A 20,650-nucleotide genomic window follows, 5' to 3' on the forward strand; every position below is an offset into this window, starting at 1 on the left:
ACACTGTGCCCAGAGAGGTGGGAGATGCCCCATCCCTGGAACAGCCCTTCAGGTCAAGTTGTTTGGGGCTCTGACCAACCTGCTCTAGTTGCAGATATCCCTGCTGAATGCAATGGGATTGGACTAGATGAGCTTTAAAGGTTCATTCCAACCCAAACCAGTCTCTGACTCCATTCTATGCAAGACTTCTATGCATAAATGTAAGCATTCCCAACTGGCTAGGGAACCTCCTTTTCCTCACAGTTCTGTAAGTGTGGCAGGAAGCATGGGGGTTCAATTGCCTCTATTGTAAAGCATGGATGTACTCCTGCAAAACCATCCTTTCAGGAAACAGTTTGCTTAATTCTCAAACCATCATTTTCACAGATGCATAGAATGGTTTGGCCACAGGCAGAGACACCTTCTACTAAACCCAGGCTGCTCAAAGGCCCACCCCACCTGGCTTTGTACACTCAGGAATGAATCTATTAATTTGACCATTAGCTCTTTGGTCAGGAGTGTTTTAATATCTTCCTTTGTGGAACTGCTCTGTTTCCGTGCCACTTGGTACAGAAGAGTTGCTGACACCCATCCTCAAATTGCTGTGCCAGTGAGGGACTGTGCATGGGCTCCACGGCACCCCTCTGCCTCTGAGATCATGCTGCAGGAGCTGGGAGATATTTTCCAGGAGACAGCAAGTTATAAACCTACATCTTGCACTGTGAAATATGTCAAGGCCAGCAGAGGGGCTTGTCTAGTCTGACAGCAAAAGGAAACACCTCCAAATAAAGCCACAGTCATCTTGTTTAGGTGACCACTGCTTCATGCAGAGGTATGATCTACCCCCACTGCTCTCTTCCATAGGTGCCATGAGAATGACACATCTCACAGCCAGTGCTTTCATCTGGTCATGAAGATAATTACTTGCCCTCACAATGAAAATAACCTGTGGTAGCAGACAAAGACATTTGCTTCAGAGATAGACCCAAATCTATACAATACTGCTTAATCTTCTTAGGGCCTGCAGGTATTAAAGGGGATTGGTTATTTCTCTGGTAATATGTCCTTCATATCTGACCCTCTCTTGTATTAGAACTCTGCCAGCAAAGGCATCAGGAAAATGGGATCATTTTCACCTGTCTGTCTCTGCAATAGCATCTCCCATTAAGCATTAAAGAAGCTTCCAGCGCTGCGTTCAACCCTTGGTACTCCTCTTCCTCTTGGACAGCATCTTCAGACGGTAAGCTGTAGAGGTTCACTTGACTGCTTCACATCTCTTAGGACAGAGGTAGTCCAATAGGTGAGAAAGGAGTTGATCAGGATTTGACCTGTAAGAGAACTGCAAAACTTACAAGACTAGAGAAACAAAGAGGCTGATGGACAGCTCTTTGGATGGAGAGCTCTTACAGTTGATCCTGGCTTTGGATATGTTTCTGCTTGCAAAAGGTCTTTTAAGGAGCTGTTAGGAGAGAAGTAAAAACAGTGTTTAAATAGGAGTGTGTGCACACCTCTTCTGTTCTCTCTGTCATTCTTTTTACTCTCCTAGCTTTGTCAGGAAGGGTTCTTTTCTAATAATGTACACTTGGTGATACATATTATGGAATTCTGCCATATGCATGTTTGTACTCTTTTAACATAGGAAAAGCAAAGCTTATGTCATCTACTTATCTAGGTACTCCCACTCTCCCATTATTGTTGCCTTAGTGATCCTCCCAGCTATTTAAAAGATGATAATAATGCCTGTCTTGCAAGAAATTTAGGCTGATTGCTTCACAAGGTGTTATGCAAGAGGGTAAGTGTGTGCGAAGCTGCACAGGGCTTATCAGAGAATGGCTTACAAAACTGTGACTCACATCCAGATCAACAAGAGAGTAACATTCCCACTCTGGGGGGAAAAGATAATCCATGAAAAGTGGTATTCCAACATTAGACATTCAAGCAGTATGAACAGCGAATTCTGTCCAGCCCCAAGTCACTGTCTCTGTGCTGACACAGCTGCAGGCTCTGTCACTTAAAATTTCCCTGCCTTTCTAGATGCTAGTCAAATAATTATGCAAGTTATGCTAATTACTCCCTAATAAAGTATATGATTACAACTCCACTTTGCCAGTTCTGATTTCTAGAGAAAGGCTTGGAAAGAGGTAGTCATAGGAACAAATGGCTGCTCAGCACCCTCAGTTTTACCTGAGCCAAGTCTTTCTCGTGCTCTTCTCAGATGGAAAGAAAAAACCTCACTGTTCCTTGGTTTGGATTCTGTGGGTGGCAAGGCTGGGGAGCCACAGAGCAGTCTAGCTGGGAACTGTTGAGCACTTTTCATCCTCCTGTGAAGGTTACTTCAGTGAATAACTATTCTGTTAGGAGGGAGGTTTTAATAGCACAATCTTGTCTTCTGAGCATCATCATTTCCAGCAATATCCTCTCCTCCTGCAGATATTAACCTGACCCAATGGTTAATATTACAGGGTAACAGCTAAAGTGAAAGCACAATTTTCAATAGCTCCTGGATGTGGGCATTAGGTGGAATCAGAATTCAGCTCACATTGGACTGTCTCAGCCAACTCTTCTCTATGATTTCTAATCAGCAAAGCCTGTAGTCATAAAAAATAAAGTCAGAAACCTAAATCTAGGTCTGCCTTTACTCATTTAAGTCCATTTCTTCTTACTGGAAAGTAATAAAGCAGCCAGTGAAAAGCAGCCAATGAAGTAACATTAACCATATGGTGGAAGGTTGCAGCACATTTCCCCCCCTCCCCTTTTATCCCCCCCCTCACACCAGATTTTCTTTTGCAGGATTCTGCTCCTTGTGTCATATGGCTTCACTCCTGATGCTCAAGATCAGCTAGAAACTCAATGGTGGAGATAAGTGCAAATTGCTGATCAAGAGAAGTCTTCAGTGGCTTCTGGACACAGCTCTGACTTTTGGTCCTGTAGGAAATGCATTTACCACGGAGGCGGCGGCTACAGCGGAACCGAATCTTTTTCTTGCTTGCCCTACTGTTGGCCTTCTCTTTCTATCAGCTCCAGCTCAGCCCCTCTGCCCTTGCAGCACCACACACAGCACCCCAACCCATGGATCTTGTCAAAAGGACCTACAGAGACCTCTCCAGCAACAAGACTGCCAAAACAAACAATATCACAGCAGCACCCACAATAAAGCACTGTATCTACGTGGATCCTGAGCCAACTGTGCCCATCGCTACATCAGTGGATAAAACACCACGACCAGAAAACGACAGTGAAAGCAACCCAGATGAAAAGGCACCACATGAGTCCAAAGGAGAATACCCCCAGGACCTGTTCAGTGTGGAAGAACGCAGGCAAGGGTGGGTTGTGCTTCACATCTTTGGCATGATATATGTATTTGTGGCCTTGGCCATAGTGTGTGATGAGTATTTTGTCCCTGCTTTGGGAGTGATCACAGAGAAGTTGCAGATCTCTGAAGATGTGGCTGGAGCCACCTTCATGGCAGCAGGTGGATCAGCACCAGAACTCTTCACCTCCCTCATAGGTGTCTTCATCTCACACAGCAATGTGGGCATCGGTACCATTGTGGGCTCAGCAGTGTTTAATATCCTCTTTGTCATTGGCACTTGTGCCCTCTTCTCAAGGGAGATACTCCACCTGACATGGTGGCCCTTATTTAGAGACATCTCATTCTACATTGTAGACTTACTGATGCTCATCCTATTTTTCCTAGACAGTGTCATTGATTGGTGGGAAAGCCTCCTTTTACTGACTGCCTATGCCACATACGTATTCACCATGAAGCAGAACGTGTACCTAGAGCAATGGGTGAAGCAAAAGCTGAACAAGAAGCTAAATGCTGTGCAGGCAGCATCAGCAGAGCACATGCAGAAGGTTGGTGTCCTTATTGTTCAGAGGGCAAGTTGGAAATCACTTATTGTAGTGTAAACCACAGAGAAACGCTCCTGAACCAAGTGCATAGTCAAACAAGAGCTCAGGATCCAGGGCCTGGCCACTGATTATGGCTATGAAACGAGGGAAATGCAACCTAGAGAGCAGAGATGCTAAGAAATCAGAGAACGCAACTAAAGGCAGTTCTGCTCCTGCACTTCCCAAAAGTACCAGTGGTGGTTGCTTGTCTGCTCTCAGAGACACAGGTGGGATTGTGTTTACTCTGTTATTGTAAAGAAGTTTAAAAACAAAGCACTTGGAGGAACACATCTGTAGTGCTGGAAAGATTGGGCAGTTCTGTGCCAAACGGGGGGAAAAGGCTTCTGGTATGAGGCACCGATCAAGGTGCTGGGGGACGTTGTTTTCCCTTTAGGAAGCTAGGAGTGTTGCTGAGACACTGGTGGTATCCCACATTATCAATCTGCAGCATCAAAGAGGATCTGGCACCCTTTTTAGCAACTCACCATTGCCACCTCTTCCCATCAGCATTTGGCAACGAGACGGAAGAACTCAAATCCCATTTCCATGCCCTAAGCACAGCAGGGTGTGCTCAGAGATGATTCTGCACGCTGCTGGTGCAGACAGGGAGCTATGTGGCTGTTACCACACACTCCAGATCTGAGACCAAGGTCCTTCACTCACTGTCTTCTGAAGGAAGAGCTGACTGCTTAGACAAAGACAGAATCTGAAGGTGTCTGTAGAGCCAATCACCTTTTCAGACTAGCAGATCTTGCCAGGACATTGTGTCCAGTACACTATGAGATCTACCTCCTGGTCTGTCTTTCAGCTAGTGCTCATGGCTGGGAGTCCTGAAAGCTCATGTGTTACATTCCAATGGGATACATGTGCAGGATACTGCAGCTATACACATACATCACTCTAGACCTCCCCAATCAGCACAAATTTAATCCAGTCCTTCAGACTGAAGGGAAAAATACAGAGAACCCTCACTAGCATGTAGTACCCTGACAGAGAGCTACTGAAGCTGTCCCTTGGGAAAAAGAAATTATTTATATGGAAATTAATGCTGATCCCTGGTAAAAAAATGCCCCTTTGCACCTTCACTCTGCCTCTGCTAGGAAATGAGTAAGGAGGCAGATGCTTGGGGGTGAAATCTGGGGCTCCTGTATCTACAAGAATCAGATTGTAGAGTCCATTTGAGGCATCATCTGGGTACCTGCATTCTCACTGAGGAGCTGTAGGTAGAATCCTGCTTCTCTTGTGAACAGTCAGTCCTGACAACCATCCTGTGAACCTGAATGCAGAGGCTGTTTAAAATCCATGCTGAGGCTGCTGCTCGGGTTGGGGAATATCAGCATCCACCTTCCACCAGGGCAGAGGTGAACCAATGGTGGAGATGTTTTACATGGAAACTGCTACTGACTGCTGCATTGTACCTTTCCATAGCCTGCATCAGCCCTACAGCGAGGCAGCAGCTCAGCCTCCCTGCACAACTCTCAAATGCGCAGCACTGTCTTCCAGCTCATGATCCACACCCTGGATCCCCTGGCAGAAGGTGAGTGAATGCTCCATGTCTGAGGTTAATTTCCAAGAAACAATCAAGCATGTTAAAGATGGGTTTTGGTTTTCCTCCCGAGCCCAGTCCATGCTCCACCCCTCCAGTGCCCTACTTGTTCTAAAGAGATTATCTCTTGCCCATTCAAAGAGAGATTGAAGCTAAGCAGATCAATGCCTCTCGTGTCTATCACAGAGGTTACAAAAAGGATTCTCCAGATGAAAATCCCAGCTGCACAAACTGCTTGAAGGAACAAAGGGGTCCTGATAAGGACAGCAAGAGAGATAAGTGTCCCCTTAGACAGATTTTAGTGAAGGCAACAATCATGTTCTAACGGTAGCTTAACAAGAGCCAATCTCATCAGGGTTTGCTCTACAGCCCTTGCCTCCTACGCCCCAAAAGGTGACACCAACAGCACATGGATGAAACCAAAAAATTACAAGAGGACCTGCCATTGCCTTTAGCATCAGAAAGTGCCAGACCTGAGGGACTGCTGCCCCTCAGAGACCTTTCAGCACCTTCTCATCCTTCCTGCACCTCTGAAAGGCTTTGTGCAGCATCTGCCCACACCAGACCAGCACACACTTGGCTTTCCGGTCTAGCGAAACCCTGAGGTTGCTAGCCCAGGCCAAGGAGAGTGCTCCAGTGCTGCTCCAGCCAGCTCAGCCCAGAGTACATAGCTGAAGGGTTTCAATACAGTTATAAGTCGCTTGCCTTGCTAAAGAGGCTGTTATTAACCACAGCTTGTGAACATTGATTAAACTGGACACCTTGGACGTGTCTGAAAGACAGCGTCCCCCTCTCATTTCAGTTAGACAAACCGAGTTCCTGTCTGTAAGTAGCAGCCACTAGATGGGAGTGTAACCACACGTACTTAGGCAGCTCTACCACAACAGAGTGTGCGAGGCTCTGCTACAGCCCTCTCCAAAAGGTTGTTATTTCCTAGACTCTTTAGTGCAATAATGCCACTGAGATAAGAGCAAAACCTCTGCCCCAGGTACGTGCCTGTTCCACTCAACACTGCTAGCACAGAAACAGCGCCTTAGAACAGATTCTGATAAAGCAAGCTACTGGTATTACAACAGCACAGCACTCTGAAGCAAGGAGCCAGTGCCCCAAGTCCTGTAGGTAGACCTTGTAGGAGACTCTCCTTACCCTCATAAACTTATAGCTAAAGAAAAGAGATTCTGGATAAAAAGGAATGCATTTCTGAACAGACCAAGATAGGCTGAGAAAGGCAAGAGTCTTCTGGGTCTTGGCCAAAAAGATGAAGTGACTTCCCGTGGATGACTTTCAAAAAGGATTTGAGCCCAAAAGGTGTATCTGGACAACAAGGTCAGCCTCTGTGTTGATAGTACTGGAGCCCTTTGGTACCCTCAGGACAGCTGAGTGCCTAGTTACCACCAGTCACCCAAAACATCTTGCAGTGTGTGCAGCACTGCCTGTACAGGACACATTTTTGTAACTACGCTGCAGCATAGAAGATGTTCTCAAAGCAATTTATCTTCCTGCAAGGGTCCTTGTTCCTTCTTGCCAATGCCTGTAGCATCAGCACTTCGAAGCTGCGGTAAGAATACTCTTACAGAAGAAAATGGTTGCCAACTATTGCTCAGCAGTTCCTAACCCAGCCTTCTGGAATGAAGATCTCTCTGGGGTTTCCTTTCTGCTGCAGTTGCATTGCACTTGGGCAGCACAGAAACTCTATTAGCACAGAATGTGAAAGAAGAACTGGCATTGGCCCTTCCAAACCGACTTCCAGAGGCAGAGATCTTAGGCATAGAGTAGAAGTCTGAAATACAAATTTTGTGTCACTGCTCCTAATGCAACCCCTCTTGTGTGAAACAAAATTTCTCATCTGAACAATGGATTAGGATCAGAATTTTTTTTTCCTTTTTCTTTTTTTTTTTTTGCATTAGGAAGAGATCATTACTTAAGTCTCTCTCTACAGGAGACTAGATGTTTTACTTTAGAAGTTCTAACATTTACATTGCCTCTAGAATTTTATTGTGGATAGAAAAATAAAGGGTCTTTTTTTCCCCATAGGGCCTTTTCCTTTTCTTTACAAGACATTTCAAGCAGCTCTGGTCTTTTCCCCACTTCCTCTGAAGGAGTGCAGAAGCAGAGCAGGAGATCTTTTCCAGATCTTCCAGTTAGACAGTAGAGGGAACTGTTGGGGAATTAAAGGGAGCAAGAATTTTGGGAAGGCTGAGGAACCCTCTCATTTCTGAACCTCCAGTCTTACCATCAGGTTATTCTTTAAACACTAATCATGCAAGAAAGAAGACAGAAGCCTACTTTTACTCTTGAATGAATCAAAAGGGCTCCAGTAGCATGGTTATCAGAGCTGTCTACTCTCAGTATGCCCCAGTTAACAAGATATTGATTTTGGAATTTAGACCAGAATAGAGCAGCAGGCAGTGCTGCAGCCTAGAAGACTGAAGGCAGTTACTGTTTCTCCTTGCTCCATTAGCATTCAATCACTTGTTTTAAGAGAATCTTGATGCTAAGGGACAAAAAGAATCATGAAGATTTTTTCACTTCCTCTTTAGACAGCACAATCTCCAAATCTTCCAGGTTCATGCCAGATTTACACTCCCCCAAATCCTTCCTGCTGTTCATGGTGAAGTTAGTCTTGTTAGATTAAATATTAGAGGCAAAGAATTAATTAAACATAAGAACCAAACTCAAGTTGAAGCTCAGCTGCCACCTTAAGTCCAGCCTGGATGTTGTCAATCTGTAGAACAGGAATCTTCCTGAAGAGCATCAGCCACAGATATGTTCTCAGTGTCACCAGCAGTGAATGGCTAAAGGGGTCTACACTCCTGAGTGAGGAATGGGCCCCCATGGCTGCAGAGCATTAGCAGTGCTCTGTCCCTGGCTGCTGAAACAGCCAGCATGCTGCCCTGCTCAGCTAATCCCCAGCACTAGCAAGGCCTGAGCTGACAGATATCCTTCCTCCCCATGCTGACCTGCAGATCTGGCCAGCTTACAGCCAGCTTCTCCCCCAGTCTCAGTCCCTCTTGCATGAAATGTGTGTCAGAGGAATTAACACCTTTTTAAATGAGGCTGATCTCATGAGAACTGGAGAGTGGCCTGGACCTAATCTGTTTATCCTGCCAGAGAGATGCTCACAGGCTGTGCTGGGGTCGGTGCTCAGGGCCTGCAGCCTACGTGAGGGCAGAGAGCCAGGAGCTTGAATTTATATAATCTCTTCAGGCTGAGCCTGACCGCCCTGACCCTGCTGACAGCAGCTTTTGCAACAGCTTCTGGGAAGAGCTGAACAGAAAGATGCATTGCCTAGTGGTCAGAGGAGACAGGGTGCAAAAGGTCACCCCTTCACTGCCCTGCACTGATGGCTACACTGGTGCTTAGCATCAGCAGAGAGGGGATGAGGCAAAGTGCTTCACATGCCCTGTGGCAGGTTTCAGTATTGACAAGAAGCATGGAAGAGTCAGGCTATTCAGCCCCAGCCAACCTTTCAAGGGAGAAGAACTCTTCATTTCATCTCTGACCAACTAGTGAAAATCCTGGTTCACAAGGTTCAGCTCAGAATAGCAGATCTGCCTGCATGGCTCAGGGCCTTGGACCTGCTATTTCTATTAACTTGGTCTCCTGGTGATGAACAAAGTGGCAAGGCCCTGCCCTTGAGGCAAATGACAACAGCATGTTCTGGTTTCATAGACAACGGTACAGTAGATTAAATCAGTGTGATAAAACTTTCAGAGGAAATTAATTTACAGCCCTGCACAAGCATAGCATGGCCAATTTCTCATGGCTACTGTCCATGTGCAAGCCCTGTGTCCCTCAGCTTAGCTATTGGGTAGGCAGCTTGACAGATGATATAGATCAGAGCACAATGAGACTTTTCTTAGAGCCAGTGACTCGCTCGCTTTCCATGGCAGCAGGAGTTAAGATATTTGAGCACAATACCTAACTGTGGAAACACACAGAATTTCATACTTCACTGTAAAACAGTAATAAAGCAGCTCAGCTGAGCAGAGCATGGTTTACAGTGAAGAAGTCCTCAGCAGTCCCAGAAATACAACACCAGACACTGCACTGGTGCCTTGGGCCGTGCTGAACCTGGATACGAGGAATTGAGATCACCTCCAACAGAGGAAACACCCATGCACACTTAGAGAAATCAATCATTATCAGGAGAACTGGAGCATAGGAGGGTTTTATTTTTCCTTACCATCAAGTCATCAGTCTGCAAGCAGCTCAGGAAAGCCTCTTCAATGGTCACATGGCAGAAGGGAGGTGTCATTTTTAGTTTACACATAATCTAGTCTGAAAGAAAATCAACAGTCCTTTGGGAACAAGCTGATACCACATTAAAACTCCTTTGTCCTTTCTGCATTTGCTGCCTATGAAGTACAGGTATCCCCTGTATTTCTCTTCCATCCAGATTCTCTCTTAAATGTGAAAGGATTGATTACATGTCAAATTGCTACCATAATTGCCACAAGACTAAGCATTTGAACATCTACAATCAGATAGCAGCAGCCAAAACCTAGGGCCACAGCCAGAAAGATGACTCACAAGTCGGTGCTGACTGCAACCCGTGCAAGAGGGAGGAGGTAGATGTGTTGTGGGGAAGCAGGGAAAGGGGGGCTTTGCATAGCTGACACCTGCTGCTGAATGCATCCTTCTCCTCCACAGCAAAATTCAAAGACAGGGTTGACGTGCTGAGCAGCATAGCCAAGGCCAAAGCAGAGATGCCGGCTGGACAAGGGTCAAAACCAGAAGGTGAGTGCAAGAAGAGTCAGTGCTGTTTGCCTCCGTTTGCACTGCAATCCCTCACCTTCCCAGCACTCAATACCCAAGGGCTGGCAAAGAAACACTATGGTCTGACACAATTTTTCTGTTATTACTGGTCACAGATGGCTGCTATAATAATGCAGCAGAAATCAATCGATGTCTGCTAACAGTGGGCAATAAAAGCCATCCCCACAGGGGCCCAGGAATGGTTAGTCAGGCAGCATCCAAACAGAAAGCGCTACAAGGATGTAGAGTACATTGCCACCAGAAGGGGGGGAGAGGGGAAATGAGGCTGTTACAGAGAGCAGCTGGGTGCTGCTGTGCTGCTTGATCTTAGGTAGACCCTGCAAATGTGGTGTTTGTTAAAGTATCTTCATTTCAGCTTGGAAATTTGGCACACTTGCAGAAGAGCATGAAAGATTCCTCTAGAGAGAAAAGCCACACTGACTTTGTCTACAACAATCCTAGGGGTCTGTGCATCCTCTCTTTTAAGAGTTTTTGCTCTTTTTCACATCTCTGCTGATAAACATGCAGGCTGTTGAGCTGATTCAGAGGCAGCAGCTGGCTTGAGCTGCAACATAGGTCTGTGCCACCAGGGAGGCTGGAGATACCAGGAAACAAGCAAACTTTTTGTAAGGAAGGCCCCACCTCCACCAGGACCCTGCTGCAATACAGCAGGCCCCTGAGGGCCTTCCAGCACTGGGCCTGACCTGAGGGGATGAGACCAAATTTGAGGAAAATACTAAGATACAAGTAAATTGTCAGTGTGAGCACTGATTTTTCTGAACTAGGAATTTCCACAGGCTTTGTTGGTGCATAGATGCAGCCACGCACATTCCATGGGCATCGTCACACTGTCTCCCACTTTGGGCTGAAAGTGTCCCAGTGAACTCTGAAGCCTGGTTTCAGAAATCCCAAATGGCACTCACTGAAAACATGCATTCCTGAAAATCTGCCCTCTAGCCTTGCTCCCTAGTGTAGCTGTGAGGTATAGCACTGGATTAGCTCACCCACTTCAGTGTAAGATACCCTGTAACACCCCATCCCAGGGCAAGTCATGGGATAACCAGATCCTACTGACTTGACATGTGAAGGGGAGCCTTCACCCTGAATTACAGCAGTCTAAAAAGCACCCCTGATGTGAGTGAGCAGAGAGCCAGACACTCCCCTCTCACCTCTGCTCTTGTATTATCTTTATGTCTACCCTGTTATGTGCAGAGGTTTCTCCATTCCTCTTGGCTAACACAGGAGCAGCACAGAGGACACTGCAGTTATTTCCTTGTATGTGTCAGCATTTTCCTATTTGCATTTGAATACCCACCAGACGATTAAGGATTAAAGTCTGGCAGCACCTAACAGGCATTTCTCAGAAGCCTGGAGGAGTAGCAGTTCCCTGGAGAATGCCATGCCCTACTCAAAACAAAGGGGAAACAAAGCTTTACATCTCCTCTGTGTTTTAAGAGCCGCGTTAATAAGATGTTCAGAACCCAGACTGAAAGCAAGAAACACTCATCAGTTGTAGATCAGATAATGAGCATTCCCCTGTTATTACTATGTGCCTCTTACAGCAGTTTCAGGTAGAAGGTCATAGGAGCCTGGGGTACCAGATTCTGCCTTGCTTTGGTAATCACAATCCGCAAAAAATGGAGAGAAACAGAAAACCCAAGCAACCAGGCTGTATTTAACAGGAGATGCCACACATGTCTTTAAGACACTCAAACCTGCCTGATCAAGGGGAAGGCAACCACCTGATGCTAACATGACTGTAAGTCATATTCCTTTTTCTTACTTTTAGTAGAAGAGGAAAAGGCACCAAGCACTGTCCAGGTTACTCCTGTCAGTGGCTCTGAACCCAGCAGGCAGAAGGCAGATGCACCACAGGATGGCCAGGTACTGAAATAAGCATCATGGACAGTCAACACTCAGTCCAGACCAAACTTCACAAGTACTTTCCTTCTTCCCTCTCTAGAGCTTTTGGGGCAGGACCCAACTCATCACCCACAACCAACAACTATAACCAGACCGTGCAGGTAGTGATGAGATACATTAAGGTGTTAGATGAAGCATCTCAGGTCACAAACACAAATCAGGTCCAAAATATGACACCAATGATACTCTGTAGTATTTCCTCCCCAAATGACTCTTCTGAGCTTAGAGGGCTACTCCAACCTAAGGGAAAATACAAGCAGCTGCCTGTCCTGTGATCATCAGTACATGTTTCTGTTTGTTTCCCAAATCCTTTCTTTCAGTTGATGTAATTTGGCTGTTCTGATGTGGAACTTTTCAAAGTGATAACTAATGCTTCATTTGTGTCAAAACCCCAGCTGAATGTTAGTTCTACACTGACCAATAGAATTAGTTAATATAACACATGCACTGAGACAGGTTACACCTGGGATTTGCCCCAGAACAGCAAGATGTGGGCTGGGGCTGCCCTCAGCAGTGTTACAGATGTGGCCTCTGCCAGGACAAGGCCATGGCAAATAAATGCTGTGGAGCTCCTTGTTAGTGGGAAAACCAATAGGTCTTTTGTCTTTTCTCTCACCTGCAGCCCTCTTCAGACAGCGATAGCTCAGAAGAGAGCAGCTCCGAGAGCGAGGAAGACAGTGATGGTGACAGCACAGAAGAAGATGAAAGTGATGAGCCCTTATCTCTGGAATGGCCAGAAACTAGGAAAAAACAAGCAATTTACCTTTTCCTCTTTCCCATTGTCTTCCCTCTCTGGAGCACTCTGCCTGATGTTAGAAAGCCGGTAAGAATCCATCTTCCTTCTGCTACTGGATTCATTAACTAAAATATAGATTTCCTCTCAGCAAGAGTCCCCCATTCTGTTTTTCCACATCTAGACTCACTGCACATGTAGAGTGCTGCAGGGAGTGGGACAGGAGCCCCAGCTGCAGCTTAACTCAGTTCCAGAGACTTAATTTAATAAACCAACTACTGGTCATCTAATCAAGCTGACAAAAAATAAATACAATTAAAGAGAGCAGAGTGCATGTAGAAGCAATTGATTGCAGTGAAGTCTTTCAGGTGAATAATTTTCCTTGGGGATTGTTAACTTTCCTGAAAGTTCTCCATGTTTTTCTTTCCAAACTTGCTCTTCACAGGACTCTAAAAAACTCTTTGTCATCACGTTTTTTGGCTCCATCATCTGGATCGCTGCGTTCTCTTACCTCATGGTGTGGTGGGCTCACCAGGTGAGGGGTTTGTTCTCTCTGCAGACAAGCACATTTCAGAACAAGTAGATGGAGAGAGAGGGAGCAGTGTCACCGTGGCATTTTTAGCTGATGAATTACAGCTGCAGTCATCCATCAAAGCAGTAGAAATTTTGTTTTGCTAGGACCCCAAAGGGAATTTTCAATTTCATCCTTTCTGATTTGACAAGGAGTCATTCTTTCTCGAGAGCATCCAAGGGAATTTGTGCATCAGTGAAAGGCAAAGTGCCGTCAAGATTTATCTTAATTCCGCCTTTCCACTGATGAATGCTTCTATGCAGAACATAATTATCCCTTCCCTAATTAAACTGCTCAGAAAATACAGGTTCTGATTCTGGAAGCTGCTAAATGATCTCAACTCCCATTGCCTTAATGTCCACCTGGTGTTCTGGGAAATGGCACTTTGCATCTTGTAGAACCGGACCCGCAATTTGTGTTTAGTGATATATTGCACATTCACAGCACAGTTCATCAAGCCATAAATCTGAAGGCTGTCATTTCCCAAAGCTCTCAGGGGATCACACACAGCTGATAGTAAATTGGGAGAGGGAAAGGTGGAAGACATCCAGGAGAGGTGGACATAGGACAGAAGAGTTGCACTGTAACTGGCATGACCTTGCTTAGTCTTGTCAACACTCATCAGATACTCTGCTCTGGAGTAAACCAGAGGTCAGCATACACTACATAATTTAACTTTTTATCCTGTGAAGAAGGCAAATGCTACCATGTTTAAGGGAAATCAAGAGTGCTGGACTAGATGACCTCTAAAAGTCCCTTCCAACCCAAGTCATTCTATAGTCTTAAATATGGCAGAAAACTTAAAGCTACACAGAGCAATTAAATTCCACATTCCAAAAGTCACAGCAGCTTTGTGTTGATTAGGTTGGTGAAACAATTGGGATATCAGAGGAGATTATGGGGTTAACCATACTGGCAGCAGGAACATCCATCCCTGACCTCATCACCAGCGTCATTGTTGCACGGAAAGGCCTGGGTGACATGGCTGTCTCCAGTTCTGTAGGCAGCAATATCTTTGACATCACTGTTGGGTAAGTATTAGTTCAATGCTAAGAGATTAATTTCTGCTGAAATATAAGGCAAGCTGGTTTTATTCCAAACAACCTCTTAATTAATTGCATTTTAGCTGTAATGAAATGAAGGGCAGCTGGGCAACTAGTTACTTTGGGTTTTTTTCTTTAAAAATTTAATCCAGCCAGGAAAGGCAGATTTGTCTAACCTAGTCCTCCCCATCTTCACCTAATTCTGAGGCAACAAAAAATGACTGCTTTTTTTTTGAGATTACAATGCACCAAATCTGTGGCTAAGATTTACAGTCAGGATACCCGTGTTTAGTGCCTCAGAGACAGTCAGATCCTCTGCCACTGAGGCTCAGTGTCAGTGCTGTCTCTCTCACCAATAAAGCATCAGGACTCACCTCTGTGAGAGCATGCTGAGACACTTGCTTCATAGCTGTTACTTTAAAAGCCCTTTCAGGTCCTTGGATTGCATCCTGATAGTTCGAATATCATCCAAATGCAATTTTTGATGTGAGCACCATCAATTTTAGATTTATGCTGAGCTAACACTAAATGCAAGCATGCATTTTCTTTCTGTAAGAGTTTGGAAAAATGGGTTAGTTATGATGCAGAAAATTAACTGCCTTAAAACATTTGTTTCAATTATTTTTCCTCTCCTTGCAGTTTGCCAGTCCCTTGGTTCCTTTATGCAGTCTTCAATGGGCTCAGTTCAGTTGCAGTCAGTAGCAATGGTTTGTTTTGTGCAATCGTTCTCCTTTTCCTCATGCTCCTCTTTGTGATCATCTCAATTGCTGTATGCAAATGGAAAATGAACAAGCTGCTGGGGCTCACTATGTTTGCTCTCTACTTTGTGTTTTTAATCATCAGTGTGATGTTAGAAGACAAGATAATATCCTGCCCAGTAACTGTATGACACTTGGAGACTTCAGGATGTATGTAAGCATATATCAACATCACAAGAGGTTTGAGGTAGCAATTGTTCTGCTGAAAAAAAGCAACCAGAATTGTAACAAACTTATTGAGAATAAAATGTACTAAAATCCCACAAATCTCAACTGGTATGGCAGCCTCTACTACTTATTTCTTAGGATCAGAGAAGATCAGATAATGAAGTAACCAATATCAAATAACAAAGATGTACAGGCATTGATAAGGCTGACAGGATACAGATGCATGACGTTTTCAGTACAGTTGATCCCCTCAAGTTAGTGGAGCTGATTTTAAGCAGAGAATATTTACTTATAGAAATATTTCCAGGAACACACCCTAAATTACTCAGTAAACTGCTCAAACTTGCACAAAACAAATAAAAATCAGTGAACAGGAGCAGAATCAGATCTTTATGGCTTGCCTTCACAGAACTACTCTGCTCAAAATCATCTGGGGGCTGAAGCCACAAGCAGGATCATGGGAGCATTTCTGCAGCACCAGGCCTGCTGGGGACAGAGAGAGTTCAGCTGTTTCAAAGTGGAAGAAAGATTCTTGTGCATGAGTTGGTGAGGCCCATCGACAGGGCTTTAAACAAGGTTCCAAGGGGGAAGGGGATAAACCCAAGCTCACTAGAGATAAGCCTAGAGTTGGTGTGCCCATGTCAGGGGAGAAATGCACAGCCCAGCTCAAGTGCATTTGTACCAATGCGCACAGCAGAGGCAATAAACAGGAGGAAGTAGAAACCATTGTGCAGCAGGTCAGATATAACATTTTGCTGGCCCTCTTCAGACTGCAAGGGTTTTTTTCCTCAAAACCAAGGTTTTAAATGCAAAAGCAAAGCAGTAAGTTATTTCTGAATGGAGAAAACCACAGGACATGAGAGTTGCAGAGCAACACTGACAGCTATCCATATGGCTCCCTTTAAATCCGTAACTGATCCTGCACTGCAATCCCTGAAACACACACAAGTGTGATACTGTATGGATTTACACCTCACTGTAACAAGGCTAAACAGATCTGGGGGTAGAATACCAGATTACCACTAACAACAAAAATAAGCAAACCAAACACCAGGAATCAGAAATAATGCAAGAAGTTGAGCTGCTTGAATTGAGTTTTCCTCCTGATACTAACCTGAAGTGTACAGCACTAATTCTGGGTACTTCACAACCTGTCTTCAACTACCACCTGCTGACACAAACCTGGAAGGTTTATTGCTAACCAAACCTCATGTAAGCAAAGGATGTAGTCAGGAGTTGCAGAGATTTCTGTCAGTCTCATCTAATGAAAATAACCAGGAGGATTTTAAGCTTTTTATTGACTCACTGTAAAACTTTTTTTTTTTGGTCTTTTTTTTTTTGGGATGAGACAAAAAAAAAAACCCAAACCCCAACCCCCCCCAAAAAAAAAACAACTTAACATTGTGAACACTGACTTTGCATATGTTAAAGGAACTACAAACCAAAGCAAACATCCAACATTCTGGGGTTGTTTTTTTTTTTTTCTTTTGGTAAATAAAATTTAAACATTACATATTTACAAATCTACAACCATTCATTTAAAAAGTGCTGCTTGCAGTCTAACAAAGTACCATTTGTAAATCCCAGTGAGATAACAGCCAGAAATCCCCCTTCCCTGTTACTGCTATTTGCATCTCCCCTTGGTTGTACTGAGATTTTTTGTTGCGCGCGGGAATTTTCTCTCTCTCTCAGGGCCCAAATCATTTATTCACCAGTGGAAGTCAAATTCATCAGGCTGTGACTGTACCAAGAGCAAATCTTCTCCAAAAGGGAACCAGCAGTGTCAGAGAAACAGCACAATTGCTATTCACATTTCAGCATTTCATCTCCATTCGTTATTCCAGTGGAACCAGAAGGAAAGCAAAATACATATTGCACTGCAAATGTAAAACCTTTGAAGTTCAAGGATTTGACATGAGCATTATAGTTAGTACACAAAAAGGAGAAAATTCAGTTCATACAAAATTTTAAATTGAAAATATGTCTCAAATCTTTTTCTTTATCCATCTTTGTGGTACTGGAAAATATACTCAAATTGCTTTGCTAATAAAGGACAGTGAGACCTGAAAACTGTTTCAGCAGTAATTGTAGGATGCTTAAAAATAACCCACCTCAGGAGCTACGTTTTGAACCTTAGGACTTGAATGAGGAAAATTTCCCATTTAAAGTATATCACTACTCCAACTGTATTTTATTATAGTACTTCTAGAGTGGACTGACATGCCACAGACTTCAGAAAACAAGTCATTAAGCATAATGATTTCATTTGAACTACTCCATGATGAGGAACTTAAAAGCACGCCCAAATAAGCACTGGCAATGCTTCGGGGGTGCCACTGAAGACACAGTGAGATTGTTTGTCTGAAGGGTATCTATACAATCCTTTTCCTGGTACAGTATATACTCTGCTGGATTGTTGAGATCTGAATGAAGTGGAAAACTTGATGGCTTTCTAAGTCTGGAGACAGTTGGGAGTACTTACAATCAGGCTGGGGCCAGAGCAGAGAAAGCGGGCCGTGATTTACAAGCATTGCATCTACTCCTGTGGTAGCACACACCCTTGCAGTGTTACATCCTAGTGAGAGGTGATTAGGGACCAGGCTCAGTGGCTTCTGCCAGACTGAAACAGGAAGTGTGAAGCTCACTTCATAGCTCAGGACCTCTAACACCACAGCAGCTCTGGAAAAAGCACTTGCCCTCCTTCATGGCTTGAAGGTCCTGTAAAAGAGTGGCTGTCCCAAGTGGCAAACATCATGGGAAATAGAACTGCAAAGAGCTGAGAATACCACCTTCTGCACAGCACCTACAGGTGTGAGTCCATATACACAGCAACTACTGTCTGCAACTTTGACTCAGTGAATACAGTGTTCCTACTGTACAGAGCAGAGCATACATGCAACTAACTGGTACTTACAAAGAGTACAGGGAAAAAAATAAATCACCTGGTGTTTCTCACCACAGTTCAGAAGAATGAAAGGGGTCTGTGTCCACCCTGTGCTGATACTATGAACCTGGGTGACAAAAGCAGCTGTACTTCATGCACAAGGAGTACTTCACAGGCATGGCAGTACAAAAGAGAGCATCGCAAATCGTGAGGTTAAATTAAACGTGAAGAACCTTGGTAAGTGTAGCCATGCTAGCTCCACCTCAGGGTGGGGGGAACATGTTGCAAAAGGTCAGCTGTGTAATTAGCAGCAAATTAGAGAAGAGGTATTACCCAATGAAAGCTGGATCCAGCAAGACTGTGGCTCGCAATTCTCATCAGCATACACCCGCAGCTCTACAAATGTTCAATCCTTTCTCCTTAGGGCAGCATCTTCTCACTACAGAGGTCTGGGAGGAGGTTACATCTTGCTTCATAGCAGCAGTACTTTTCTTTTCAGCCTCTAAGATGCTCACTCTATTTTATTTAATAAAGAAAATACGAGCTTTAAGGTTTATCTCCTCTCTGCCTAACTAAATATTGCTGTGTTATTACACTTGTGGAACTAAAGAGTTTTTTAAAAGACCTGTTGGTAGGTCAGACCAAAATATAAAATCTAGTGTAACAGCTGAATATTTATAAGTATTATAACAGCAACAACTAAAAGAAATCAGAACTGGAAAAACCATTAAGATTACTTAAAATAAAGCTATTTGTTAGAACATGGTTTAACTTGTTTAGGGTGTTTTATACAATTCAAAGTCTGTTTTCCCACCCCCATACAGGACTTTCTCTGTAGCCTACCTTCTGGTAAGGAGTTGCTATGTGACTGAGAGCACAGAACATTATTTTAGATCGCCAGAAGAGGAAAATATGAGTCAAAAGCCCTGACTCCACCGCAAGGACAGGCACAGTGTTTTTCCTTCACAGAAAAAAAAGTTGTTTTGCCTGTGAAATAGAGGCCAGACATTCCAAGCACATTTAACTCTATGTCCCAATAAATTACATTCCTTATACATTCCCTGTAGCAAGTTTGCTGTATGCACTTCAGTTAAAAGCTTTGGATTAGCACTACCTATGTGTCATACTTTTTCAAACACATCCACCAAGACTCTGAACACTGCACGTTTATGAAGAACTTCCTGCAGGCTGCCATTTGCTTTGCATTACATCTATAATGAGATCACAACAACAAATGCCAACAGCTGAGATGGACTGATTTCGTAACAGATCCCAGAGGACTCTTCAATATGCTCTCTCTTTGCTGGGGAGTGGGGAATGAAGAGGAGAGAAAGCAAAGAAGATTTCTACCCAAGTGTTTTACAGAGACAGCAGTGTGTTTGTTCCTAGAGTTTGACAGAAGTTGACCAGACCTTCCTTCTGATTGCTGTGGTAACAACATTTTCCATGTGTGCATGAGAGAAATCCTGTGTCTAGAGGACTGTCTAGGTGAAGGCTAACATTTTCTATTCTGCTTTAAAAACAAATCACTCTTCAAAAAGTAACTGGACAAGTTACTATAAATAGCAGTGTACTGCAAAGAAAAAAAGTAAGCATTGTATTGCTTATGCAGCAAGTCCATTTAAAACTCACTCCAGTAATTTAAAAAACTTAAAAAAATATCAACTTACTATAAACAATTTAAAATATGTATAATACAACTTTGTATGCTCTTCATAACATCATGAGTATTCTATGTAAACAATAGATTTTGAAGAATTGACTTCGCTCACATTAGTTTCAGTGCATCGTTTCTGTCCACCTGTCACTTATGCTTTTTAAGGAGGGAACTGTAATGTGTTGTCCCAAGTTAAAGAACTGATTTTGTTTAGCATCTCCCTTTCTACATGTTGATTTGTAGCAAGGGGAAAGGACATAGAAACAACATTTGGCCCATTTTTCCCCTCTGTCCATTTCCACAGCTGTAGGTAGGCCTAATTTTCCCAAGGCCCTCTGCCACAGTACATTCGTTCTTGTACACTGAAGACTTGAGATGTTCCTTGTGACTGAAGTGGTTATTTTACACAGGTACACATCAGAGATATCACCTCATTATCTAGGTATATTTAAAGATATGGTTCTCCAAAAATCTTTCTGCATTCCATCACTCCAGTACTTGGTGGTCTATCACAATTATGAGTGTTCTTCACTTGATTAGCTGTGAGACGATCATAGGCCATCTTGTACTCCCTGTCAAAAGCATCTGTAGAAAGGGAAAAACAACTTCTGTAGACCGTGCCCAAACCGTAACCCAAACGTAATGACAGCTGGCACACTCAGCAGCAGGTAACAACTCCACAAGCGTTTTTATTCAGCACTTAGCACACAATGGCATACATCTAATCCACAGATTT

General features: G+C 43.9%; 2 protein-coding genes across 11 annotated transcripts in view; one reads left to right on the plus strand and one right to left on the minus strand.

Annotated features, from left to right (window-relative positions):
* The first annotated feature begins 1,077 nt into the window (after nucleotides 1–1,077).
* Nucleotides 1,078–15,473, plus strand: SLC24A1 (solute carrier family 24 member 1). Of its 4 annotated transcripts, XM_068143520.1 has the most exons (10): nucleotides 1,078–1,219; nucleotides 2,770–3,302; nucleotides 3,681–3,837; nucleotides 5,302–5,410; nucleotides 10,073–10,159; nucleotides 11,967–12,061; nucleotides 12,723–12,923; nucleotides 13,279–13,368; nucleotides 14,269–14,435; nucleotides 15,087–15,473. In XM_068143520.1, exons 2-10 carry the CDS (start codon nucleotides 2,914–2,916, stop codon nucleotides 15,334–15,336), a joined length of 1,545 nt encoding a protein of 514 aa, XP_067999621.1. In that variant the 5' UTR covers nucleotides 1,078–1,219; nucleotides 2,770–2,913; the 3' UTR covers nucleotides 15,337–15,473. The 4 variants fall into 4 exon arrangements, with proteins under 4 accessions (XP_067999621.1, XP_067999618.1, XP_067999620.1 ...); XM_068143517.1 differs by having other exon boundaries at nucleotides 2,770–3,837; XM_068143519.1 differs by having other exon boundaries at nucleotides 2,770–3,837; nucleotides 11,970–12,061.
* The window catches only part of DENND4A (DENN domain containing 4A), a 58,403-nt gene continuing 53,135 nt past the window's right edge, over nucleotides 15,383–20,650 (minus strand). For all 7 annotated transcript variants that reach the window (XM_068143510.1, XM_068143513.1, XM_068143509.1 and 4 more), the window contains one exon: nucleotides 15,383–20,499. In XM_068143510.1, coding sequence (XP_067999611.1) covers nucleotides 20,363–20,499 — 137 coding nt within the window. In that variant the 3' untranslated portion in view covers nucleotides 15,383–20,362. The remainder of the gene's footprint in view (nucleotides 20,500–20,650) is intronic.

Source organism: Melanerpes formicivorus, unplaced genomic scaffold (assembly GCF_026170545.1).
Source record: "Melanerpes formicivorus ecotype bairdi unplaced genomic scaffold, bMelFor1.0.p_v2 SCAF_10, whole genome shotgun sequence".
NCBI lineage: Eukaryota > Metazoa > Chordata > Aves > Piciformes > Picidae > Melanerpes > Melanerpes formicivorus.

What these genes read in the sequence shown, in the direction of transcription:
- SLC24A1 (XM_068143517.1), top strand. Translation starts at nt 2,914, where the DNA reads ATGCATTTACCACGGAGGCGGCGGCTACAGCGGAACCGAATCTTTTTC. An exon ending in CCTGGATCCCCTGGCAGAAG is followed by an intron (nt 5,411 to 10,072) that starts GTGAGTGAATGC and finishes TCTCCTCCACAG; the next exon opens with CAAAATTCAAAGACAGGGTT. An exon ending in ATGCACCACAGGATGGCCAG is followed by an intron (nt 12,062 to 12,722) that starts GTACTGAAATAA and finishes TCTCACCTGCAG; the next exon opens with CCCTCTTCAGACAGCGATAG.